The sequence below is a fragment of the Passer domesticus genome, chromosome 7, assembly GCF_036417665.1.
Source record: "Passer domesticus isolate bPasDom1 chromosome 7, bPasDom1.hap1, whole genome shotgun sequence".
In the NCBI taxonomy this organism is placed as follows: Eukaryota; Metazoa; Chordata; class Aves; order Passeriformes; family Passeridae; genus Passer; species Passer domesticus.
In genome coordinates, this window is record NC_087480.1 from 6999905 (window position 1) to 7026636 (window position 26732).

Here is a 26732-nt window from a genome sequence, read left to right on the forward strand (position 1 = left end):
TGTCAAACTTCAGCCTATTCTGAATTAAGGCACAGCTCTTGCACTGAGTGTACTTTAGATAAGGGCTGGTGTATATTTATGATCCCCCTGGTAGCATGGGGAGCCCAAGGAGAAGAGCCAGTGGTTCTGTTCTGTCAATTTGCTTTGAATTTCACATTTATATCTGTGTGTTGGAAGGAAACCACTTGTTAAACACTGTTGCTTGATACAAGTTTGGCAACTGGATTAGAGATGCTCCCTCCTTTTGCTCTCCCTCTTGCAGACACACCACACTGTCCTTGCTCCTGCCAGAGCAAGCAATACCTGGAGAGCTGAATCATCACTCTTGTTTCTTCTCAAGGTCTGAGCTTGTATCTAACCCTTCTCTGACTGCCCTATAGTGGCATTTTTCTTTTCTTTTTGGAGCCTGCTTTAAAATGGCAGTGGTTAGGAACAGACTGGGAAGCTGTGCTCATGTGTTCCTGAGCCTGCAGTGTGGACTCAAAAAGAGGGAAAGATTGAAACAGGATTTCTGAGCTGTTGTCCTAGGACTGCTTGTGGCCCAGCAGCCTTTGGCAGATGGTTTGTGAAATCCTTCCCTCCCCCAAAAAGCATACACCATGCCGCCCCTGCAAATGAGCAGGCAATCTGTTACTTCTACTTTCGCTCACTTTATTTTAAAGTTCAAATCTCAGCCGGGTTTTTGTTTGACTAAAGGGTGACAACTATTTCACTGTGACTTCACAAGATGGGCTACAGGGTTGGGGTTTTTTCCTGAAAAGGTTAATTAGTGCTTGAAAAAATAAATAAGTAAAAACTTGGAGGAAAGTTGGAGCAGTGCATCCTTCTATCTGCAAAGATTTCATCTGCTGTCCCGTGTCAGAGCTAACACAATCCTGTTCATGGTTTCATCCCACAGGAGGGATAGCTGGACTTGGTGATCAATGATTTGACTTGATCAAACATTGAACTCGATGATTGTAGAGGTCTTTCCAGCCTTATTAACACAATCCTGTTCATGGTTTCATCCCACAGGAGGGATGGCTGGACTTGGTGATCAATGATTTGACTTGATCAGCCATTGAACTCGATGATTGTAGAGGTCTTTCCAGCCTTATTCATTCAATGAATCCTGGAGCCTTGGTACCCAGATGCCGTGTGGGGCTGTGAGGATGCAGCTGAGCTGCAGCTCCTGAGCAGGACTTGGGAGCAGAGGGGCTGAGCTGCCTCCAGTGCTGGGTGGGGGATGAAGCATCCCCACTTTGCTGGGTCCCTTTGCTGTTTGAAGCAGCTCTGGGGTGCTGCCATTGTTCACGCTGTCACTCTGACCCTCCCCTCCCATTCAGTGCCTCTCTGCATCCTTGGGGAAAAGCCTTGATCCTGGACTTGCTCTTCTCTCAGGGTTTGGTAGGTTTTGCCAGCTGAAAACTGGGCTTTGGAAAGGGACTGGGGGAATTTTCACAGAGTTGGAGAGAATCAAAGGGAGTCATCACAAACGGCAACTTGAAGTGTCTGACCTTTTCCCACTTCTCCACTTTATGTGAGCATTCAGAGGTGCAGTGATGCTGCTTTGTGGCACTGCTTCCTCTGTACCCACTGTCCTGGAGCTTTTGTTTATCTTGTGTTTCCCTGGAGGAGGTTTCATGGCAGGTCTCTCTCTGACTTGGGCAGAGGAAAAGCCCACAGAGACCCATGAGCATCCTGACACTGTCCTGCTGTCCTGTCCTTTGCAGGGACAGTGGCACCAGCCTGTATAGAGAGGGCATGGGACATGAGGCCCATTCCACAGTGAGGGGGTCTCAGATCCTAAATCCTTCTCCAGGTCTCCTGTTGTCCTGTGATTTCCTCCTATTCCTGTCTGCTTGCATCAGGGGACTACCTGTAAACATATGAAAGGGATGAGTGCTTAACAGAAAGCCCAAAAGGCTTTTTGTTACCCAAAAGAAAATAACACAAAATGTGATCCATTTTCTGAATCCCTCCCTCCCTCTGTTTTTGAAGCCTGCCAGGTGATTTAGGAAGGGCAGTAGGGCTGATACATTCTTCTGCAAAACTTGGTTTTGGCAAGGCAGAGAGGCGGCACAGCCAAGGGAGGACAGAAGAGGAAAAACCAGGTAAGATGCTGCAGAAACTGCTCCTCTGGCAGCTGCAGGAGGAACTGCTTTGGCAGAGGAAACTGCAGGTGCAGGAGGACTGGTGGCAGCATCTCTTCCCACCGTGATGTGAACAGAAGCTGCAGTGCCCAGCTCCCAGAAGGTTTCTGTTTTACTCTTTGTTACACGGCAGCCTGAGCAAACAAACTGTGCTGCTCTTGATAATGAAAGATGTGACATTACTAATTTATTTGCCCACCCAAATGTAGGATGTAATAGAACAGAATTAATCTCTTCTCTTTACACATCAGATGCTTGTAGCTTTGGGTGGCAGGTGTGCTTTTAACCTCTGGTGTGCAGCTCACTGGGATTGCCTTGAGTCTACGTGGTGTGGAGATAAATGAGGTGCTGCAGGAACAGGCATTTCATGGGTGTGTGGTTGGTCCCAAGCCTGAATGTGGGTGGTGGGATGAGGCTCAGAGGAAGTGAGGGTGCTGTTAGCTGTGGTGCCTTTGTGGTCCCCACAATCAGCCAAGCTCCTTTCACAGCCAGCGTGGGTGAGTCCTGCAAGAGCAGCACAGGGTGCATCTAAAGGAGACTTTGACAGTGCCAGTGGTGCCACAGGGGGACAGATGTGCCCTGGTAGTGTCCCAGAGAAGGAAATGGTGGCAAACCCACCCACAGCAGGGACTGCAGCAGTGGCCACTGCTGGGTCAGTGTTGGGACAGTGGCCTTGCAAGAGAGTTTGAATGAGGCGCTTTGGATTCCTTCCCTCACTGCTGCAGGCAGTTCCCAAATAATCTCTATGCTAATGAGCTAATTTGTGCCATTAGCAGAGCCCTGTTAATCAGGGCCTCCCACAACACGACTGGGCTGTGGCCCCAGTGCTTGCTGTGTTTTAGGCCCTGGGTTTTTTAATTAGTAGTGATGTGTATGATGCTCATCCCTGGGCATCTGCAGTGCAGTCTGTGCAGATGCTCAGCTACCTCAAGATACAGAACCAGGGTCTGAGGATTTTCCTTCAGAGGTGAGGTGTTTCCTGATAGTCTGACTAGAGGGCTGGAGTTCAGAGCCTTGAGATGGTGTGGTCAGGAAGGAAGGAGCAGGGAACATGTCAAGCACTCTCCTGCCAGACTAAGTTTAACTTGACACAGGAAGATTTGCCTGTCACACCTGCAGCTCAGGTGATAGCCACAGGGACTCTTCAATGGCATTTTGCCTGAATCTTCCTGCATTCCATCCCCTTTTATACCAGGTTGTAACCTTAGGACAGAATTCTGCTTTCAGGTGCTTGCTGAGCTATGAGCAAGATGAGATGACAGGAGGATAGCAGCTCATGTGCAGGTGCCAGTGTGCATCTCAGCTGTTTCCCTGCAGTCCAACACTTCCTCCTCACACTGCTGTGTTTGTGTTTTCCAGATCAGCCGGTTGTGTGGCCACGCTCAGCAGAGGCAGATCCGATCAGCTAATTATCCAGAAGACCTTTTCATTGACAAGAAAGTCCTGAAAGTGACTCACGTTGAGCAAGAAGAAACTTTGTCGAGCAGGAGGAGGTGAGAATGCTCAGGCTGAGTGTGGAGCCTGCTGGATGGGCTGCAGGAGCAGCCACCATATGGAATGGCCCTGTGGAAGCAGATGGAAAAGCTCCTTATTTCCCTTACCCATAAATCTGGTTCTGAGCATCAGAGCTGTTCTCAAGTGCAATGAGGCATCCACGTGGGTTTTCTCACCTAGTGCACCCAGGGTAATACACCAAATGCCTTGTCTGGGTTTCTTGGGCACTGCTGTAGTGTCTGAAATACTCACAGGTGTAGTTATAGATAGAAATGGTCACTCCAGATTGAATTGTTATGTAGTACACTGTGTGTAGGTAAGGGGAATATGTTTCATGCTTTTTGTGTAGTGTTTTAAGGTAGTTCAGAGATGTTAACAGCCTTTTACTGAATATTTTCAAAGGAAGCAGATGCCTCCACTGCTGGGACTGTGCTTCCTTCCCCATGTAAGTAGAAGCTGTAATTAAGTGGGCTCACACTGTTGTGTCAGGGAGCAGCATCTCCCCTCCGGATCTGAAAACACACCCAGGGATATGCAGTGCCTTTACTTCTGTCTTGAATAAAAGAAAAATCCCTGTGGAAGTGAAACAAGCAAGCTGGGCAATTTTTGAAACTGGCAATAGACTAAGTTGGGTGGATTTCTCTCTGAAGACTAACAGGGCCACATTCTTGATCCTGTTCCCATGAGATACAGCACCAGGGCTTGCATTCCTCCCTTGTCTCAACACGTCGGAGGTTACACAGCCCAGGCTCTGACAGAGATGTCCTTTGAAGACTCTGAAGGCTCATGAAATCTGCTGAGATGAATTACATGGGTTCATACCTGCAGATATCAGGAGTTCCTCCCTGCCCTGCAGGGAGCTCTGCTTCCCAGGAATGATTCCTTCTGCCTGCTCTGCTGGGCTTTGTGGAAGAGGAGCACGGCAGAGCCTGGGATGTGAGGAGCTGAGTGCCACGGGCAGTGAGGCTTCTGCTTGGGGCTTGCCATAACTGATGACCCAGGTCTCACCTCATTTGGGCTTTACAGGTGTTGGCTGGACCCTGCCCCACTGTTAGAGCAGGAGAAGGATGCAGGAGGCGACTGCCTGAAGCATCCCTTGGGTTTGTGCAGGGGCTGTAGGCTGAATTCCCACCCTTGGGAGGGGCTCTGGCTCATCAGGCAGACCTGTTCATTTGCATGGGCGGTGACAGGGTGGGTGCATAGGATGTGCTGGGTGGTCAGAGGCAGGGACCCTTCCAGGGACCCTGTGCCAGCCCCACCGACAGCCAGCACAGAGCACAGCCTTCCTGGTGCCTCCTTCTGCTGGTGTCGCCTGCCCCCAGCTGGCTGTCACGGGCTCTGGCTGGAGAGGGAGCCCGCGGGATCCCAAAGCAAGGAGAATGGAGGGAGCTGGACACCCCCTGCACACCGAACTGCCTGACAGCGCAGGGCACTCCCCAGTCACCGCGGGCAGGGCACGGGTAACCCTGGCAGCAGGGTTTGTCCTGCAGGGTAAACCTGGCAGGGCACGGATAACCCTGTGCAGCCCCCGGGGGATGCCCCGAGAGTGCTGCCTGCTCCAGGGGCTAATTCCTCATCATTCCTTCCACGGAGGAAGGAGGCTGGGCAGTACCCCCTTGCCAAAGGGGGAAATGTGCTGAAACCAAACAAGACAGCTGTGAGGCCAAGTCTTACTGCCTCCAATTCCTGATATTCATGTTATCTTACTTTTGGTGCTATTTACCTAATTAAATCTGCTACTGTTCCCTGGTGACAGCTGCTGAGTGTTCCTGAGGGATCAGAGCTAGGCTGGGGGGATGTCACATCCCACTCCAGAGCCTCTGTGACTTCTCTGGAAACATCAGAAATCCCATGGTCAGCCTGGGATGTGACAGCCTGATTCACATCCCCTCTGTGTGGTGCAAGCACTGCTTCTGCAGCTCCTCCTGCCTACCACTTTGATGATGTAACCTGCCCCTTTGAATGCAGACTGTGACCCCCTTGGCCAGCCCAGTGCATCCCTTGAAACCGTGTCCTTTTGATGGTGCAGCATGAAGCACAGCCTTAGCCATGTGTACAGGTCTGTGCTGAGGGTGTCAGCTCTGGTCCACCACCAGAAATACCCCCTGCCCTTGCAGCAATGCTGGATGGCCAGTGTCAGCCAGAAAAAGCCCCTGAAGGGCCTCTGTTGCCTTAAGCAAAGCAGAGGGGACACTGAAGCCTGAGCCCTTGCTGCTCAGATGTACCCCAGGGATGTGTGTCCTGAGCCAGTGGCACCTTTCCTTAGGTGCTGTGAGAGTGCAGAAACTGTGTCTGACTTTTTCCTGGTGCAGAGTTGGGCTGAGATTCTGCTGCCCCACCACATCCCTCCCCATCACCAGCAGTTTTGACCTGGGAAACATGGGTTCAGCCTTTGACTGAATAACATCAAGGAAAAGCAGAAAAAGCTGCTTTGGTTTGGAAATAAAACTGATGCTTTGTGGTTTGTTTGCACCTAGCTGCTTCGATGTTGTGTTTGTGTGGCTACCTTCACTGGTTAAAATGCACCAACCCCGTCTTCTCTTCTTCTTTTAACTGAGCACCCTTTTCTTTCCCTTTCTTCCAGGGAACTGATTGCAAAGCTGAAGTCCCACAGCAGTTTTTACAGCAGCTTGCCAGAGTACATCTGCAACCACAGCTCTGCTGTTCAGAATGACACCCTTTGCTGGAATGGACAAGAAGTCGTGGAGAGGTGAATCACATCTCCCTTGCCCTCCTTCTCCTCCATCCTGCTCCTCTTTTGTTAACCAGGCACAGGAGCAGTCTGAACAGGGCATGACTTGCTCCCTCAGGGTTGTTGTGCAGAGCAGAGTGCAGCTGCAGCTCAGAGGGATGTGTGAGGTCTGCACAGATACAAGTGGTTGTGTGCTGCCCTCCACTGAGTCCTCTGTGTAGTGAAAACTCTGCATCCACGATGGGATTTGGTCAGGGTGGGCCAGGGGCAGGAGAGCAGCAGCAGCTGGACACTGCTCCCATGGGAGAGCCCTTGGTCCAGCTCATCCTGTGGCTACTTTGCCCAGCCCCACTCACCATTTCACTCCTCAATTTTGGTGGAAATTGAGGTTAACAGAGGCAGGCATGTGCAGGCTTCATCCCATGAAGAGGAAGGAAGTGTTAATAGAAATGAAGATTTTTCTTGCAAAAAATGCCCCTTGGGAACGTTAAATAATGTGGAAATAGAACTTGGAAATATTTTTTATAATTATACATAAATCTCCTCTAATCACCCTACTTTGCAAAGCATCTTTTGCTATTAAGTAGTTTGCATAAGGGAAGAAATAGAAATAAGATCAGGAAGTGGTGAAATGTTGAGATATTAATTATGACTTCTTGATCAGTAACTTCAGGTGGTAATTAGCCTGTACTTGCAATACTGACCTGAAACACTGAATAGACCAAAATAGCATCAAACTCTATTTAGAAAAAAAATGACTCAACATCTGAGATCACACGCTTAGTAAAATGTACTTAGGTTGCCTAAGGAAAAATGTGTCCTCTGTTGGCACTTATTTCTGGAAAATCTTGGGTTTCCATGCCTGAGACAATAAATTGGAAAGAAAAAGATTATTTCAATATTATCTCACTGATTGTTAATTAAAACTTCTAAAGCAGGGCTACAAACACTGCAGCTCTGGAGAGGGGAGCTGGGGTGAGGTCTTGGCTTACAACAATTCCCTGGGGTCACAGCCAGTGGCCTTGGTCTGGCTGATGCCACAGCTGGGTGAAGTGGTGGCAGTGGGAGGGTGTTGAGTCCAGATCCTCCTGCAGATGCAAATTCAGAGCTGTCTGCACATCCAGCATGACTTCAGGTGATGGATGGCCTTCAGCTTTCTGCGGAGAACACTGGGGGACCATCGTGGGCACAGTATGGCACGTCACAAGGTGCCTTGGCATGCAGGGGGGCAAGGCAGGGAGAGGGTAAAGTCTGTGTGCTTGAAGGGGGCACCAAGATTTCAGCCCCTGGCTGCTGAGTTAAGGAATAAATCTTCTACTGTTCTTGAAGAGCCTGTGCCTTTCCACTCCTCTCCTTGACCCCTCTGATCTGTTGCACAGATATCACCACCTCTGCCAGCTCCTGTGAAATATTAGAAACAGTTCCCTTACAGATATTAGAGATTTTTGCTGTGAGCAGGGAGACTTCAGCTAAATAAAGCTGAGCTAAGATAATGGTCAAGGGTGCTCTTCTCCCAGGACCCACTTGCAGAATGTTTCAAATAGAAGAAAAGATGTAGTAAAAATGTAGTTAAAATGATCTCTACACTGGCTGCTTCATGTGCTTTGACTTCCCAACTTGGCATCACTTTCAGAGTGTCTGAGAGGATTCCTGAAAATCAGGAGCATGTAAGGTAACAGTGCTCGAGTACCCCAAGCTGCCAGTTCCTTTATTTCAGTGTTTTCCCCAAGAGGGAGCCAAGCATCTGTTCATGGTGTAGCAGCTCTTACTCGAGCTATTCTGAGAATGTGTGTTATGTGCTGGAGAAATTCTGTTCTCCTGCTGGACTGGTGTGTGTCTGTTGGTGATCAGACTCCATCTTGCCACTTTTTGCAAGAAATTTGGTGTGGTTTGAATACTTGGTATTAATTTCAGGCTGCTGTCCTGGTGCTTGTCCCACATATGTGGTGGCTGCCAGGAAGAAGGATGGAGGAGACATGGTGGGATGGTTCCTGTGGCTGGAGTGTTGCATGGAAGGGCACAAAGGACAAGCAGGGGTGGCAGGGATGGGGTGTCTGTGTCAGTGACCAGCTGGAGTGCTGGAGTTCCACCTGGGGATGGATGAGGAGCTGGCCAAGGGCTTTGGGGTCAGGATTGAAGGGAGGGCAGGGACAGGTGGTGTTACAGTCTAGCTCTGCTTCAGGCCACCCGACCTGGCAGAGTGTGTGGATGAGACCAGGGGACAGAACCTTTACAGACAGACAGGAGCAGCCTCATGTTCACCAGCTCTGGCCCTCCTGAGGTACTTCAACCCTGGTCTCTGTTGGAGGGACAGCGCAGCAGGGCATAGGCAATCCCTGGGCTCCTGGATAAACTAGAAAGCTCCTGCTGAATCTGCTGGTCAGATGGAGACCAGGACAGAGTGGTGGATTCTATGCTTCCATGTGTTTCCATGTCTGGTGCTGTGTGGGCAGTGGATAAAGCTGTTTGACCATTGTTGGGTCTGTAAGGTTACTGTGAGCTTGTCCAGGATTTGATTGTGTTCTTGTAGGGATTGTGGCTATTTACCTCTTGCATTTTTAATGTAGTAGCTGAGTGTTCATTAAGTTAGAATAGAGCCCTACTGATTTATCCATTTCCAGACCTCCCTGTCGTGACAAAATTTGTTAGTTGTTCTAAGTCTTTTTCCTATAACCTGTTAAATCAAGCCTGGAATAGCAACTTCACAGCCCTTGCCAGTGCACCCAAGGACTTGATAATACCAGCAGTGTGTGTCCTGTTGTTTGGTGCAAACAGTCCCTTCTGCACCCTGCAGTCCTCCTCCTGTGGTTCTTCTGGTTTGATATTTACTCTGCCCTGTTTACCCCAGTGCTTTGTTACCCACAGGCAATGAGAGTTTCTGTCCTCCCCATGGACTGGATGTGCTCACTGTCTTTCCACTGGGTCTCACTTCCCAATTTGAGCCTTGGACCATCCTCTGTTTCCTCCTTGCTCTTAAGCCCCTCTCAGTTTGGAGCTGCAGTGCAAAGCAGCAGGCTGGAGTATTTTATCCTGCTTCTAATACCTTGTGTTTTTTTAAACTGAATCTTACTTTGTGATCGTTTGTGATCATTTGCTTCTCCACATTGGACCATCTAAAAATTGGCAAGAATTCATCCTCCTTCCCAAGGTTTGATCTGTGGGTTTGTTTGATTGCCATCCCTATTGTGGATTTAGGGACATGGTGCCTCAAAATGACTGCTTGCAAACAGTGGTAACCACACAGGAAAGGTGGATTTTTCTGTAATGCAGAGCAGTGCCTTGTGTCTTTTGCTGTGCTTTTGCATGGTTGAAGAACATAAGCCAAAGTGGGAAGAAAAACATAAAAGGCAACACATTCCTGCTTTTCACACTTTTCAGAGTGTGTAAAAACACACTGTGCTTTTATGGGACGCCACAAAGGTTCATAGCAAAATCCCACACTGCCTAAGTGAGGGTTTCTGGGATGCCTTTCCTTTCCTCTGTCTTCATGGCCCATCCTCTCACCAGACCTCCTGCTGGTGGTGTTAGGTGGTGAAATGTTGTCCTGCCTCTCTTATCCTTATCTCCATCCCAAGCAGGAAAAAACAGAGGTTGATTCTTATCACCAAGTCCTAACTGAGTAATTAGCTCATTTAAAGCCTTCAGCTTAAGTCAAGTAGGTGTTGAGATATCAAACTCACCTCAGTTTCTATGGGAGCTCAGTGCTGGAATCTGAAAGGTGATTCAAACTTATATATAGTATCAGGGTTTTGCAGCATTTAATTCTAAAAGCCTATTAAATGTAGATTCTCAGAGTTTAGTAATCTGCTTACATGAGTATATTCTTTTGAAGCTGTTCTGAATAGATTGACAGCAACATCTGCCCACTGCAAAACTTGTAAGCACATTAAGGCTTACTGTTAGATACTGCCATTTCCAAATTTCTCGAGACAAACGTGTACATTAATCCAAATCACCAGCATAACTCTTGTTTTCTTTGTACCAATTCAAAATTAATATATTTTTAGCACCTTGCCAGATTCTCTTCTTCAAGCTAGAAGTCTCATGTTTCCCTGCTGTTGCCAACGTACTGTGGTTTGTTTTAATCATACAAATCATAAACAATGAAAGCACAATTGGAAGCAAGACAGAAAAATGAGATTCTGTAATTGGAACAAAGGAAATTCCATGCCAGCAATAACCCTTTAGTTCATGAAGGGTTTGGTTATTTCTGGCAGTGCTGCAAAATATCTGATCCAATGGAATCCCCAAAGAGGGGGCTGTATAACTTTTCAAGCCCATAAAACACAGCTTTGTAGCAAGTATGAGCTATAATGAAAGAATAGTAGGCAAATTCAGTGGGTTATTGAGTGGCCATGATAATTTCCAGAGTATTTCAGAAAAGAAGATAATGAATCTTCTTCTATCCTGCTGCCTGGTCTCAGGTTTAGCAATTTTTCCATAATCTATTTGTCTGGAACTGAAATAAAAATAGAGGGAGACTTCAGGCTATCACCTCCCATTGTTTTGTTATGAATATTCCAGTTTTTGCTGTTCCTTCTGAAGTCCCATCTCCCAGAGACCTCAGGTTCATGACCAAGGCATCACCTGCAGCACTCACTGGCTGTGAGCTTTGTGTGGGGAGTTGGGAAGAAGCAGCTCTTCTCTTGGCAGGGAACTGACACAGCAGGATCTGAGGGGGCTCTCAGAGGCTTCCAGGTGCTGATATTTGGAAATCCAGCAGAAAATGGTTCCTTTTTAGTTAGGTGAGAACACTCCCCACTGAGAGCCTTGGATCCTCCTGGCTGCTTTTGAAGCAGCTTGTTTGGAGCTGCTGGTGGTGTAAATTGACTGCGGCATCAGGAGCTCCGCAGTGACTGCAAGGACTCTCTGCAGGCGAGCAAACAAAGCCAGGAAGGCACCTGGGAGCCTCACACCCCACCTCTCCCCTGCTTCTTGCACTCCCATGACACAGATGCCTCCATATGGCCGTGGGATGGTGGGGACGCACACCCCACGTGGGAGGGAAGAGCTGGGGTGGACCTGCACCCCACACCAGCCATGTCTGGGATGGGGTGGGACTACCAGATGTCTCTGGACCACCTGTCTTTAGAGAGGAAACTGTCAGGGGAAAAAACTGTCACCTCTTCTTGGAGGTCTGTGAGCACATCCAGGGCAGGATGAGTTGGAAACAGCTTTTCAAGTATTTTGGCCCCCACTGCTGATGTGACACTGAGGTTGTCTCACTAAACCAGAAATTAGCAGGGTCAGAGAGTAAAATGTTCAGTGGCTTCACCACTGTACCCACCTTTACTGACCCATGAAGAAACCAGTTGGAGTAAGGGCTGGGTTCATGTAAGGAGGGGGATGCGTGGCAGAACTTTTCTTCCCTTTCTCCCCCTTTTTCAATTCTTTTGCCTCCTGTGTGGTAAGGACTCGATGTCACCAGTCCACATGATCTGTAGTAAGTCACATCTTGAATTGCAGAGCAGCTTTGGGGGTCTGGGGGAATGTTGCTCTCTCAAACTCAGTTACTGACTCTTGTGCAATGAAACCTCTGTGCTGTGTTGTGTCTGTGTCATGTTTGTCCCCCACCCACTGTCTCTGACAGGTATAATTCAGGGAACACAGATAGTAGAGGGAGAGGCTGTGAGGGATACTGTGCTATTTAAACTGGAGATACATTTGAATAAATAATTCGCAACTGGAAGGCAGGCATAAATTAATTGTTATTTGAATGACATACTTACTTTCCTTTTTCTAAAAGGTGTAATTCTTTATGTTTGACTTTCGGGATTACTTTCTCTAAATCACACAGGCATTGCAGTAACTCACCTCAAAGCCTAGCAGGGCTGAGTAGGATGAACACACATCTTACACTCATTGCCATGTGTTTAAATAACATTTGTCATCTTGTCTTCTCTGCTCTGAAATGGAAGCTTGGAATGAGCTGCATTTGGGCTGGAAAGACCAAACATTCACAGGAGACATTTGTGGATGGTGGAGAGGAAAGGAGAGGAAAATCCCTCAATTTGACAGCATGCTTGGGCATTTATGTCTGGGGATGAGAAGAAGCAGGAAGGGTCTGCAGTTGTACTCTCCCCACAGAAACCTTCAGATTATTGGTGTTTTCGCAAGGTGGTTGTCCTTAAAGTCATTTTTAATGAGAGCTGCTTATCAGCACATTTAACAATGTGACATTTGTGTTTGGAAAATACCATATCCCCAGCCCAGGGAGCCCAGGCAAGGAGATGCTGTGACTGACGTTGAGACACGTCAAAGACAAAAGTATTTTGGGCTTTGCTTATGAAGTGTGAGCCAGACCGTGCTCATGTTGCAGCACTGATACCCCTTCGGCACAGGGACCCCAGGGACTGGGGTGGGGCCTTTATCCTCTGTGCATGTTTGCTGTTCCCTGCTGGTATCAATCACCGTGCCAGAGGCACGAGATGGGTTTCACGAAGTGGCACAAGTGTCCTGCAGAAGGGGCTGCTTTATTGGCACAAGCTGGAACCAGCTCGAGGTGGCTCAGAGATTTCTCTTTTTCTGCACTGACTGGAGAACATGGGAGGAAGGTGGTGCTTTGGCTTTTTTGCCTGTGAGCCCACCAGCCCTTCAGCTTGGGGGGGATGCAGAGGAGCCTGCAAGGGTGCTGTCCTGGGACCCCCAGCTTGTTGGGGTCTGCAAAGGCATCCCTCTGCCATATTAAGGCCAGGCTGCTTGGCCCCGGCTGCAGGGAGGGGTGCCAGCTGCCTTTTCCAGCTTCTCTGGCATTTCAGGAATGCAGGTCTCTCACTGAAGCTACATTTCAAAGCTTTTAACCCTTTGGTTGGCTGCATCCCACTGCATGTGGCCACTCCAGGCTGGTGCTGGGGCAGAGAGTGGCACAGCTGAGAGGAGCTGGTGTCCCCCTTGTACCTGAGCACACCAGGAGGTCTCAGCTTGGAGGAGTGTCCCCCAAAGCACCCGAGTCACACAGGACCAAGTCTCTGCCTGGAGGATGTAGCAGGTCCCCCTGCATCTCCTTTTTTGCAGTTCATGCTCAAAGATGTGCAGCTTTGGGCCCATTGCCTTGCTGCTTCAAATTAACTTGTGTAGTGGTGCAAATGGTTCATTTTGGGTCAGGTACATACCCTTGTGTCTGGCCAGGTGGGAAGCACCAGGAGGTGACATTGCATTTCTCCAGCATCCTTGATTTAGGGACAAATCCTTCTGCTAATGCTTTCAGGTTTGCTTCCTTCTCTTAGTAGACTTTTTCCCCTGGGAAGGCTGATCTGAGGTCCTCACAACCCCAGCAGAACCTTCTGAGAACAGTTTCAGTCTCTGGACATGGACTTACAGTATAGTATTGCTGTAGTACTGTGTTCCTCCCTCCTGTACTACATTGTGTAGGCTACAGAAATCCTCTCTGGCAGCTGTTGCGTGGATTTCAGAAGGGATTTCGCCCACTCAAACCCAAGCTATTGTGTTTGTTTGTATAAAACTGTATAGGAGAGAGATTGTATTAATTTAGGGATGCACCAAGTGGGCTTGGTTCTGCTCTTGCTAAAACCTGTGGGAGTTTCCTGATTAAATCTGAAACCACAGGAGACCTTTCAGCAATGTACTTCTGAGTTCCACCAGTGGTTTGAATTAAATTTACAGTGACACCACAGATAGGAATTTCTTCATAATCTTTAAACTCACGAGTGCTGTGGATGTTTATGTCCAGTCTCCAGATGTGTTTGCCAGGTCGGCGTGGTGGCATTAAGTGGCTGTGTGACAAAGAAGCAGCAGGATGAATGGCTCAGTGCTCCATCCCTCTGTAAAAAGCTGAGCCCGGTGTCAGCAGTGCTGGGCAGGTCTGTGCCTGCAGCAGCAGCCACGAGATGGTGCTCGGGGCATGCCAGGAGCCCTGGGCAGCTGCAGCCTGGCCCCAGCCTGGCCCCCTTCTCCCCATCACTCAACCTGCACCGACCCCCCAACTGCACCTGTCAGGGCTTTTCTGGCCTGGGAGCCATTGTTTCTCAGGTACAGCAGCGTTTTGTGCTTCCCAGGATACGGCAGCTATTAAAAAAAAAAAGGCATTTTGCAAAAGGTTGAGTCCCAACAGAGGCCCCAGGGTGTTGGGGTGCAGAGCTGGAGCTGTGCTGGTGCTGAAGTGCAGGGGTGGGATGGCTGTGCAGGCAGCTGGGGCTTGGGAGAGCCAGGCTGATCAATCTGAGATGCCTGTACCTGGAAAAGCTGCTTGTGCCTGGAAAAGGAATATACAGGTGTGTGTTCCTGTGCTGTAGGCACAAACACCTCCTTCCTCCTGTCCTTGTTCCTGTGTCATCTCTTCAGTGCAGCATCTTCAGTGCAGGGTTGCCAGCTATTAATGGAGATGCATGTGGGCAATGTCTAGTGTTGAGGATTCAGCTGGAGGTGCAGAGAGCTCCTGGATGTGGAACTCCTGCTCTGACATAGCCTTGGAGTGGAAATCTGCCTCAGTTCTGTAATTAAACTGTGTATTTCAGATTGCTACTGCACCAGTATAGATCTGGGGTTGCTTTTGCATACCCATGTGTCTGAGTAGATGTCATCCTCTAGTTTAGAGTTTAAGCAGAGTTTAATCCAAGCTCCTGAGTATCCCCAAGCCCCTCAGTGTGCCCTGATAGCTCTTGTGGCCAAATGTCCACATGCCTCTTGCTTTCCACCCTAGCAAAGCATCCTCTCTGAACTGGCCCCACCATCCCTTCTGTCTCCCTCCCCTTCTTTAAAACCCTGCTGAAGTCCCACTTTCTCCCCAAAACCCCTGTGAAATGGGCTGGGCTTGCCTGGGCTTGCCTGGCAGCGTGAGGATGGAAGATTAGTAGGGAGCTGACAGACAGGGAGCCAGCCACTAGGACTGGTGCTGGGAGCTGGGTAAAAACATGATGTGTAGGAGATGACTGCAGGAAGGAAAATTCATGGTGTTTACCCATGGCACTGGAAAAACAGATGTACAGTAAAGCAGACTGCTGCTGGTGTTATCTCGGTGATCTCACTTTCGGAGGCTGTGCCTGGGTTTGGTAGTGCCTGTTCTGGCTGCCAGTTCTGGGAGATGATGAGGACTTGTTTAGTGCTGGCAGAGCAGCACAGCCCATCACTGGGGCTGTGATGAATGGCAGCAGCCCAGAGCTCAGAAGGTGCTGGTGTGCTCCGTGCCTCTGCTGTGGCTGCCAGCAGGCAGTGGGGGCAGCCGGTGGCTCTGGCCCACACCTGAGTTTGAGTTTGGTCCTTGTCTTCAACATCATCAGCTGTTCCCCACGTCCTGAGTGTAGGGACATGTTCCTCTGAAGACAAGCGTGCAGCAATTCTGTCCCTCTTCCCCTCCCTTTAATCACTCTGGTAAACTTTGTCATTCCATAAATCTTGCAGCAAGTGAATGCATATTTCTTTCCTAAGTGCTGATGAAAAAGCTGAGTGCAGCTTGGCTGCCCTCCTCTGCAGAGCTGCCCTGGCAGTTTAATCTAGTCTGTGGGGGCTCTGCTGACTCTCATGGTACCTGTGTAAATCAGGATACCCTGTGGTGCAGAGCCCAGCACTGTACCAAAGTCAAGGTACGTTCTGTCTGAGCAGTTACTTTGATCCCTAAGGCTGCATCTCATCAAAGACTGAAATCAGGATTGTTTGACAACACCTATTTTCCATTAGCAATGTTGACAGCATTAATTATATTCTGATGCTTTAATTCTTTATTACTGAAATCAGACATCAGTGATAGTCATTATTTTGCAAGGGGGTTGATGTTATGCTAATCAGCTTGCAGTTAACTGGGTCATCCCACTCATTTTTTTGGCTGTGGGCACAACACTACTGCTCTTGTACTGGAGTCTCTGTGGTCTGCCAAGATTTATTTTAAACAAACATGAGCAAGCCAGAATTTCTGAGCCAGCTTTTTTAGGACTCTTGGGTGCAAGTTATGTGAAAATATTTATCTCTATTGTATACTGTTTAACGTCTTCCTTGGTTACTAATGGACTGGAAAGGACTTCATTGTCCTCAAGTGATACAACTACATCATCTTGCAAAGTCAGAGCAAAAATGTTTATGGGAATCTTCTGTCCTTTCTTTGTCATTATTAACTGTCTTGTGCTCTCTGTTTTGGAAAGGGCTGGTGCCTGTCTTGGGATTTCTGAGTTTGTACTGAACTTTAAAGATCTCCTCTCTATTAGCTCATCACATCTTGGTCTTCTGTGTTCTCATTCCTGCAGGTACAGTCCCCAGATCACAAGGAATGGAGCAAAAGCCCAGGCTGGCAACCATGAGGTGAAGGTGAAAGGTCCAGAGCCAGTGATCAGCCAGATTATTGACAAGCTGAAACACATCAACCAGGTTTGTTGGAGATGAGCCAGCAGGGATGGCTCAGTGGGCGGTTTCCAAATCAGATCTGCCTCCCCCTCACTCTCCCTGGGCTCAAGCCTGGGTGTCTCCATCTGCAGCAGCTCTGGCAGCCCTGTGTGCACAGCCAGTGCCACCCCGGCCCTGCACAGCACCAGGCCCACAGGGCACACGTGCCAGTCCTGCTGGATGCCTGCTGGTGTGGTTCTGCATGTGCAGCCTCAGGACTCAGCCTGTGCCTGGGTCATGTGTGGATGCATGGCTGCAGCACAAGAATGCTTCTGCTGGGCATCTGTGCCCTTAGCAGTGGAGGTCCAGGAAAGATGGAGCTGATGGGGTGCCCTTGAGCAGGACGTGCTGGCTGCACGTACCAGATCTCCCCTCTGGTTGGAGGAGCTCCTTTTGGCATTGCTCATGGCTGGCAAGAAGGGTCGCTTTTTTCTTTGCTGTAGCTCCCTGGGCATTCTCTCCCAGTCAGTAATGGGGCAAGTTACTGTTGAATGGGGAAATGGCAGAGCTGGATGAGGAGGAAGCTTCCTTCCCACTGCCTCAGACCTGGCATCCTTCCTGGGACAGGCAGTGTCTTGTCTCTACCCATTATGCCACGCCAGTTAGGCCTGTGAACAAGCCCTGCTGCTGCCAGGGGATTAGGTGGCAGCTCTGCAGAGTGTTCATCTTGTGTCTGAACCTCCCCAGCACTGCCCTGGGCCAGCAGGGCTGGGGTCTGGCTCTGGACTCTGCTCTGCCCTGCGTGTCACTGAGTGTGGATGTCACAGGAACTCGTGGAGGTGTTTTTCATAGGCTGGGCTTGCTGCTTTGCCAGGACACACTCTGGGACCTCACAGGGCAAATCCTGGGTGCTAGCACTGCTAACACAGCTGAGCTGCCCCATCTCTCCTGAGAGAGCTCTTCCCAGAGGGGACCTTACCCACGGTCACCGTGGCACGAAGCTCTGGGCAGCGGTGGGTCCCTGGGGTTAAGCCCAGCTTTGCTTCCCAGCCGGGTGGGCTGTGAGGGCGGCTCTCTTTGGAGCTGCTGGCTTAGCAAGTTTTCTGCTAACCTCTGCTTTCCTGCTCCGAGGCTGCCAGGGACTGTTTTCACAGCCATTCCCGTTTAACCCCGCGCCCTCCGAGGCAGGCATGCCTCATTAGGTGCTGTCTGGGAGCAGGATGCAGACAGGGATTCGGGGTCCCCAGGAGCACCCCACAAAGCAGGAGCTGCCATGGGCAGTGGCCCTACAGCCTGCTCTGCCTTCTCACATGCTCCCAGTGCCATCTGCCAACAGCCCATAATTATTAGAAGGGGAAAAGTGGGGGGGAATAGCATAATCAGCTCCCTATTAAATGGGGTAGAGGGCAGGCTTCAACCTGCAGGTGATAATGATATTTTGCCATTCACAGTGAGAAAGTTGCAGTGAACAAAACATGGTTATTATGTACTTGAAACTGCTGACATAAAGTGGTTGTGAAATGCTGGCTGCCAGACTGGGTCAAGTTAGGTCTTTGCTGAACAGCTTGGGCTTCTGAGGAGTGGAGGTCTGTGGAGTGGGAGACCCTGGGTAAACACTGCTGTGCTCAGCTCAGCTGTTTGCAGCAGCAGAGTGTCTCTGTCAGCTGCTGCTCAGAGAAGAATTGTGGTGAGTATGGTCAGCTCAGTCACAATCTCTTACAGTGCTTTCCCCCACCAGCTTGCAGTGTCAGGCTGGAATTTGTTATGGGGGGCAAGTAAGCTGTTTTGGTTTGAACTGCATAAATGTAAGAGCCTGAAAAATGTCAAACCCTCTTGTAAAGCTGTGTTTGAGAAAGAGGAGGAACTGAGAATAAAATCAGGAGAAAATAGGAAGTGATTTGTGCAAATTAGTTGTGAAGCTTGCCTAGAGAGGCTGTAGCTGCCCTGTTCCTGGAAGTGTTCATGGCCAGGCTGGATGGGGCTTGTAGGAAACTGGTCTAAGAAAGGTGTCCCTACCTATGGCAGGGGATTGGAACTACATGATCTGTAAGATCCCTTCCCACCCAAGCCAATCTGTAATTCTATGATATGATTCTATTCCTGTGGAGGGTCTGTAGTCAATGGTCAGTAGCTCATATAGCGGGAAAGCAACTGTGGAGGTTACTTAAATTTGGGATTTGGGGTGTCAGAGCTTAAAATCACACTTATTTTCTTGGCTTAAGGAAGTTTTGAGCTCTCTTTCACATCTGGAATGCATCTTGATTGCCAAAGAGTATTAAATGTGTAAGGAACAGCAGCTCTGGATGAATTACAGTTCTGTCTCTCAGGTGTTGGCTTCAGATTTGGGAAGCAGTGGGGACTCCTGAGCTGCAGAGGTTTGAAAATCTGCTTATCCACCAAGCTCAAGCCAACAGTGGCTTTTAAGGATTTTCAGACATCCAGGATCTTTTGGAGAAAAGACCATCTTTGTGGTGCTCAGAGCTGTAAACTGGATTCCCATGTGACTACCTTTAAATTATGAATCTTGTACAATGTTGTGGCTTCCTCCCAGTGTGTTGGAAATACAGCCTGGATTCTGTGGGTGTGGGCACACTCAGGAACCATGCTGTTTGGTTCAATTTTCATAGTGATCCACAGCTTTTATTTTTGCTTGGAGATTTTTTTGCTAAATAACTGTAATTTGCTGATGACTTCACCTTTATTCCAGGATGCTCATGCTGCTGGAAGTGTCTGTTCTTTCAGTGTTGTGTGTACAAATTGTGCTTGCTCTTTAGTTCGTGTCCTCTCAAACCTAATTTGGGTAAGTGTACACACATTCTCATGAGAAATTCTCATGAAACATTTGCAGTTTGAAATGAAAATGAGGTTTGTGCATTAGAATTAAACCCATGGGGATTGAAAGAAGTAGAGAAAACCTAACCCAGAGAAAAGGGGAAGGGAAAGTGCCCCAGACTGTATTTTTTTGCTTTGAGCACCTTTGAGCATTTATTCATTTATAAATAAATAAGTGAATTAAACACAGTGCCTGAGCTGTGTGCTGTCTCAAGGCAACCCTTTCAGGATGAGTCCCCCTCAGTGCTGCCTATTCATCACATCAGACCATTTTTGTTTCACCCAAATGTGTGATTCTGGCTGATGCTATTTTTTGTGCATTGGTGGGTGAGGTGCTTTATTATTGCCATATTGGGATTTTTTTCCCCCCAGTTCTGTTAGATGTCTACCGAGTTTTGATTTGAGTTATTTTTGTTGTGTGCCCAGAGGCATGAGCAGCCCATCCATAAATATTAGCATTGTTATCTCAGCTGGGAGGCTAAGGGTCACCTTCAGGAAAATGAGTTGGAATTGGTTCCTAACTTTTATTTCCCAGAGTGGATGGGGTCTGCTTCTAGCTAGAAGGGTTTCACTCATCCCTTGAGTGAAGCTATGTAGAAACTGAAAGGTTATTCAGTGTCAGCACGGGGTCTGGCTCAGGTTTTCTGTGGCTTGGTAACATCCCCAGGCAGAAAGGGGACGTTTGAGTGGCTGACAGGAGGGGCTGAGCTGCAGGTTCTAACAGCCATGCTTGGAGGTGGGAGCTGTGGTGTCACATGTGCCACGTCCTGGCAGCCCTGCCACCCTGGTGACCTCGTGTTGCTCACCCTCCTCCACTGAGAGAGGAGCTGAGTGATGCTGGTGTAAGAATGCAGCAGGCATCTGTGGTACCAGACTGGCTGATGTGACACTCCTGGTCCTCCCTCCTGTCCCTGTCTGTCCTGAAGTGACTTTTATGTCCTTTGCAGTGCCTGTGGGGCTCTGACACCATTGCAGCAGATGCTTTACTTCATCCTTAATACCATTACCTCTTCAAGCCTGTGCCCAGTTGCAATCTTTTTTGTCCTGGTGTTTATCATAGTACTGTCTCAAGGAGGAAGAGCACAATTTTTTAAGAAAAGGAGGGAAAAAACACCACAAAAATTAATAGTAAAATCCATAAAAGGAAACTTAGCTGGGGAAGATGTCTTTACAGAATTGAATGGCCTGGAAACATATTGTACATTTCCAGACACTCGAGTTAAGGGCTCATTTAGAATATTTCAGATACACTGGAGTTTGACAGTTCTTTGGTTTCCACATCAAACAATCTGTAATTTATTGCCCCATATAGGGACTGTGTTTTTATCATATTGCATATTTTCTAGCCAGAAATCTAACTACCATATAAGCTCTTGAAAAAATAAACCCTTTGGGGATGGGAATCCAGGCAATATGCTTTCACAGACCCTGAGAAACTCCCTTTGATTTATTTCCTTGCAAATAAGGGGAAGACACAGTTTCGTGGAATATTACAGCTGTTCCCCCAAGCAGGGTCTTGCTGCCTTTCTTCATGTGCTCGGTGGAAAGACCCAGTCCTGAGTGAGCCCCATGTGGAAGAGCCTCACTTTGCTCCTGGAGGGGTTTGCAGGAGGATGAGAACAAAATTTAGAAGTTTTACGAGGCAGTAAAACACACAGCTATACTTGGAAGGGGAAAAAAAAAGCCCGGAGGCCCGGAGGTGTGAATGACCAAAGACAAAATAGACCTGAAGTTCACAAAAAAAAGCACGTCCTGGCATTTCCAGGGCCGTGTTTGAAGCTGGTTTGATCAACCAATATGTCCCATATTTGTTTGGAGGTTTAATGGGCTGTTTCCCGGCGGCCTGGCTGCTGGGAGAGGGCATGGTGGAGGTCACCCAGAAGTTAATTTGGAAAGAGGCCAAAAGGCCACAACTTGATTGAATCAAATGTAAACAAAATAGGCCTGGGAACGGTGTGATGCCCTTGTGCCTGAGTCCCCTGCAACCTCTGTGCTCAAAATACAGAGTGGTGGAGCACTGGGACCAGCGAGGAGGGTCTGACCCCACCATGGGGAGAGACCCCACCAAGCTCAGGGCGGCAAAGGGACCCAGACCCTGCACAGGGCACACAGGGAAATACAAAGTTTATTATGGGAGAGCCTTGGGAGCTGGGCACTTGGCAGGAATATATCTCTTCTTCAGATAAATCCATTACTTTTGATGGATTTGGTGAAAGTTTCCCTGTGCCTGCTAGGCTCTCTGAGGTTTATTATTCCCACTGTATGTTAATTCCCTGATCAGATGAAGCTGCATAATAATTAGAAAAATGTGCACACTGCCAGATTGTTAAATAATGCAAGGCACAACACTAATCACTTGAAAATACAATATTTAAATTGCACCAAAGCAAGTCACTTTTGACTCATTTTCCTCCTTTAATAAGTTAGCAGTACAGTGTCTGAAGTGCTGTATATATGCAATATAATCTATCAAGGCCTCAGAAGAAATGTTAATAAATACAATAATTACTTGGACACGCCTTTTGTTCATCATTATTAAACAGTTTGTAACAATTAAAATATTAAAACCACATGTTGTTGAAAAGCAACCAGACATTGCAATTATTTCTTACTAAGGCTATTAAATAAAATCACAGAAGATTTTTATTTTAATAATAAATGCATTTTAGAATGGATCAGTTAATTCTTCTTTAGTACACAAAATAATCTATAGCTCCACCGAGTCTAGGCCTGGTATTTAAGTACTAATTCCATTGTCCTTTTTAGCTGTGCCTTGGCTCCCATTAACTGGGTAAATGCTCTTCCACTCTGTATGGGAGTGGTACTGACAGGATTTTGCCAGGGCAGTTAAATCAGGGGAAGTGTGACCCTTGGTAATGAGAATGTCGTTAAATCTGAAGGTATCTGACTGTCAGCTGACTTTCCAAACCCAAACCCCTTCTTTCCCTCTTCAGGAGGAGCAACACCTGCCTGGACCCTCTGGCAAATCTCCAGTGTATTGGGATTGTTGAGGGAATGCTGTACCCACAGGTCCCCCACACCAAGTCTTTGTAAACAGCCAGAGGTTGTTTGTACCTGGTGTTTGATGCCTGTTTTCAAACAGAGGTGTATCCTGGAGTGGTCTTATGTGTGTGAAGGGTTTCAACTTTGTGGCTTCTGCTCCCGCAGGGAGACAGGTGCTTCAGGTGTGTCCTGAAGAGACCATCCTCCAACAATGATGTGGAAATCAGCTGTGGAAAAAAACCAGACCCACACCTTTAAAGGAGATTAATTTGCTTTTGTGTCCAGAACATGCAGCTGATGCCCAGTAGTGCCTTAAAACAAACACCAGATATCCTGTACCAGAGCTGAAGTTTATCCTGTTGTGGAGGAAACAAACCTGAAGGAATCCTTGAACAGCAAACCCCGGTGCAAGTAGAGCTATTGATAGCAGATTAACAGTTAATTACAGTTATTCTGGGCCTGGTTAATTGTATCAGGTGTCACCCCGTGCTGTGACTCAAGCTGTAATTTAATCAGTGAATGTATGAGGTGGGTGTCCTCCCTGATGGATCCAGTAACAAAGGACACAGCTCTCTGGTGCTGGTGGGATGTTAGGTGGTTTTCTCATGTTTTTCTCCAAAATTTGACTTAACATCAAGGTTTTTAAAATGTGGTCCAGACTGAGAGGGGACTGGGATTCAAAGAGCTTCATTGTTCAGAAGGTAACCTCTGGTCTTCTTGTCGGTAGAAAAATCCAATTGCTTTTGTTCTTGAGAAAAAGCTTTGATAACAATAATGTTACTTTTGATTTGGTGTAAGACTGCTTAGTGATGATGTTCTCAGGAGCAGGAGGAATAGGCAGCACTGTCAGACCTGCTGTGAGCACAGAGGGTCAGCTCTGACAGGAATTTTCCTTCTCCAGCCCTGGGCTGTGCTGTGGGAATGTGGTGCCCAGCTGTGGCCATGGCACAAATGCCTGTGAGATTCCCACTCCACCCTGAGCTGCTTTGTGTGCTGGGCAGGTTGGAGCTGGGAATTTCCCCAGTGCAGTTCTGCCACTTCACCCCAGCCCTGTGTCTGCAGGGGGAACAAGGCACACTTGTGGCAGATGTTTCCCCTGGCTGGCAAACCCCATTCCCAGCCAGTGAGACCCTGTGGACCTGACTGCACTGGGGCAGCTGTTAATACCCCTCATGGCTCAGGGACACTCTTGCTTAATGCTGTTGCTCATTTAACTTCTTAGCTTGGTTTTGACCTGTAACTGGCTGCAGAGACTGGGTTGTAGTTTCATGCTCGTGCTGCCAGACCCCATGATGAGAGATGGCCCTTGCAGCACTTCAAACTGTGAGCAAAGAGAAGTTTGGGTTGCAGCATGATTTGTTGTTGCCTGTGGCCTCTCTTGGTTGTATTGCTAGGAGTGATATTTAAGAGAAGGAAATGTGCTTGGTTGGGGACATGTGTAAGGAGATGCTGCTGATGCAGCAGGGTCAGCGAGGAAGTGGGAAGCAGCTGGCAGCAGGTGGGTGTTTGAGCCATCAACAAATACCCTGATGGGCAGGAAGTTACCTTTTATTTTTGGCAGGACCCCTGGAATGCCTCCTGCCCATGGATGGGAAAGGAGTTTACTGACCTTTTCCTGCAGCACATAATCTAAAAGCTGAGGGTGAGACTCATAGAGGTGCATTTCAGGGCTTCCTTTGTGAGTGTTGTGTCTCACTGAGGGAGGGTATAAAGTCACCAGCTTTGAACTTAATTTAAGCCCTGAGTTGCTTCAGCTGTTCAGTTGGTTTCTGTGCATCTGTGTGTGGGAGAGCCACAGCATGCAGGGCTCCTGCTGCCCACAGCTCCAGAGGCCTGAGCCTTGCTGTTGGGCACACTCAGCATCAGTATGAGTTGCACCCCAGTGTCTCAGCAGTGCCCATGCTGGAGCCTGGATGGTTGTTTCCTTATCCTGTTGGTAGACCCATCCTAGGTGCCAGTATTGACACTGGATAAGTTGAGTTCCTGAAGGTTTTTTTTTGGTTTTTGCAAGAAGCATCCATGCTCTGAACACAGAGGAGAGCTGAGACCTCACCCAGGAGCCAGTGCAGCTGTTAATTAGAGACCAGCTGCCTGATCCTGCCTAGCTAACAGGTTTGGGGGTGTTTGCCATGGAGTCCTCCTGCCCCTGCCTGATTTAAGTCTCTGCTGAAATCAACAGCTTGGTAATTAACCCCGCGTTGGGGTTGTCCTGTCTGATGGGAGATAACTGGCTTATAAGGCAGCTGTTCAGTTCCCTGTGAAGCTCTGAGGACATCTATCAGAACTGCTTGTAGTTGCTTTTTGGGCTTCCAAAGCCTTGAAGGGAAGTGAATTCAAAAGTGAAGCTTGGAAAGAGGAGCCCTCAGGAGGGCAGGATGCAGCCAGGGTGACTCAAGCTGGTGTTCTGACAGAAACCTCTGTGCAACACAACCCTGTGCACAAAAATACACGATTTGAGGAGTGCCTCTCCACTGGGAGCTTTTGGGGGAAAAGGAGAGCGGCTGGGACAGGGGTTTGTGTTGCATAAGGAGAAGAGGAATAAAAAATCCCCTTCCAGCCCAGCTCTCAGTTGCTGTTTCCTACCTGGTGCCGAGGATGAGATGTTTGTCTCGCAGGCAGCCCTGAGGATGTCACCGACAGCCACCACATGTGCCAGGCCTGAGCCTGGAGGAAATGTCCCAGCTGCTCCAACAGGCTGGGCTGGGCAGGAGGAGGCTGTGGGAACCCCTGGCTGCTGCAGCCCCTGCCTGGGTCACCTGTGCAGACCCTGATCCCCTCTGCAGAGCCATGGGGCTGTTACAGCAAATGGCTCGGGCTGGTGTGAGGCCTGCTCATCCTTCTAGGTGCTCTTGCGGCCAGGGCGCCTTCCATCCAGGCCGTCCCTGCTCAGACGTCTGAAGGAGGTGGTTGATGGTTCCACCTCTGCCTATTTTGTCTTGTTTCTTGTGCTCCTGCTTTGCTTGTTGTCTCATGTTTCATCTTCTGGTGACGTTCACTTTGGGCCTTCCTGAGTGGTGTTTGGATAGAAGAGCGGGGTTCTGCTCCAACAAAACTAAACAAAATATGGAAAATATGGATAATAGCAGTGATGGGTCCTGGCCCATGTAAGCTCCCACACCCCTCCTTCACTGAGCTGCCAATGCCCTGAGGGGTGGCTGCTTGAGAGGTGGAGAAATTGCTCATTTCTGCTGACGCAGTGCAGGAAGGGATGCTGAAGGGCCAGCGATAGTTAAGGCTTGGAAAGGCAAAACAGGAGAAGGGGCTGTAGTAGCCCAAAGAGGAAAGCAGCATTTATCCAGCACTGGCATCGATGTAGGGCTCAGGGGATGAGGCAGAAGCAGTCAGGAACTGCCCAGGACCCCATCAGCCTGGGCTGAACCCCTCTGCCCTGCTCGGCCCCCACACTGTCCTGTTCCTTCCCACAGCTGCACAAAAACAAGCTGTAAATAGCTGGGGTGGAAGGGGAAGGAACTGTATAATGTGAATGAGCTGATGGTAAAGCCTGAGTAATCTCTTTTTCACATGTGCCCGGTGATGAATGAGCATTTGTTCAGGCCAGGGAAGTGACACCTCCCCTGCCTGGGGGACTGCAGACAGGAGCTGGTCCCTGTGCCTGCCATGGTGCCAGCCAGGGCTTAACCTCCACAGCAGCATCCAGTCCTGGGCATCAGCCTGCCCTCACCAAACCAGAGCAATCCATAATGCCTTGGAAGCTTCCAAAAGAGATTTACTGTCCAGTGCAGACTCGTGTTAATTACTGCCAGCACTTAGGAGTCTTTATCTGTCTTCCGTTACCCATAGGGATGTTGTCAGTTTGGATAGCTAATCTGGAATTAAGCTGATGATCCATAAAGTAGGGCCACCCTTTGGTCAATAATTCACTTCTGTCACCAGCTTCTTTGTGCTATCAGGAGAGTGACCAGGAAAACTGATTTACTGGCAGCCAAGAGCATCTCCTCTGGAGCCTGTGAAGACAGTAAAGTGGGTCCTGCTGTGCTGGCAAACCCTGAATGATGCATGGTAGGGATTTTTCCTGTTCCAGGTATTTTGAGTGCTAGAATTAAAGACTAAAACATTTTTATGGCTAAGGAGCCACAATATAAACTCAGAGCTACGGTTCACAACTTCAGTCAGCCACCACCATGGACTGGTGTGGAGCCACAAAGCAGGAGTGACTCAGGATCAGTGTGTGGGGAGGGAATTCCAGGGCCATCCCTTGCTCATGCTGCTCAGAGCAGGCAGGAGGTGCTGTCTGGGGCTTGTTCTGCTGAGTTCAGCTCCAGTAGCACAAACTCTGTGATGCCTCAAAG

The 26732-nt window shown here is 48.6% G+C and overlaps 1 protein-coding gene and 1 long non-coding RNA gene across 5 annotated transcripts in view; one reads left to right on the top strand and one right to left on the bottom strand.

Moving 5' to 3' along the window:
- GPC3 (glypican 3) overlaps positions 1 to 26732 on the top strand; it is a 138838-nt gene that overhangs the window by 81247 nt on the left and 30859 nt on the right. For all 4 annotated transcript variants that reach the window (XM_064426649.1, XM_064426650.1, XM_064426651.1 and 1 more), the window contains exons 4-6: positions 3492 to 3625; positions 6211 to 6336; positions 16512 to 16632. In XM_064426649.1, coding sequence (XP_064282719.1) covers positions 3492 to 3625; positions 6211 to 6336; positions 16512 to 16632 — 381 coding nt within the window. The remainder of the gene's footprint in view (positions 1 to 3491; positions 3626 to 6210; positions 6337 to 16511; positions 16633 to 26732) is intronic.
- Positions 21815 to 25120, bottom strand: LOC135304350 (uncharacterized). The gene is made up of 2 exons (XR_010365757.1): positions 25006 to 25120; positions 21815 to 22649 (listed from the first exon to the last, which is right to left on the bottom strand). It is a non-coding gene; the product is annotated as an uncharacterized LOC135304350 (long non-coding RNA).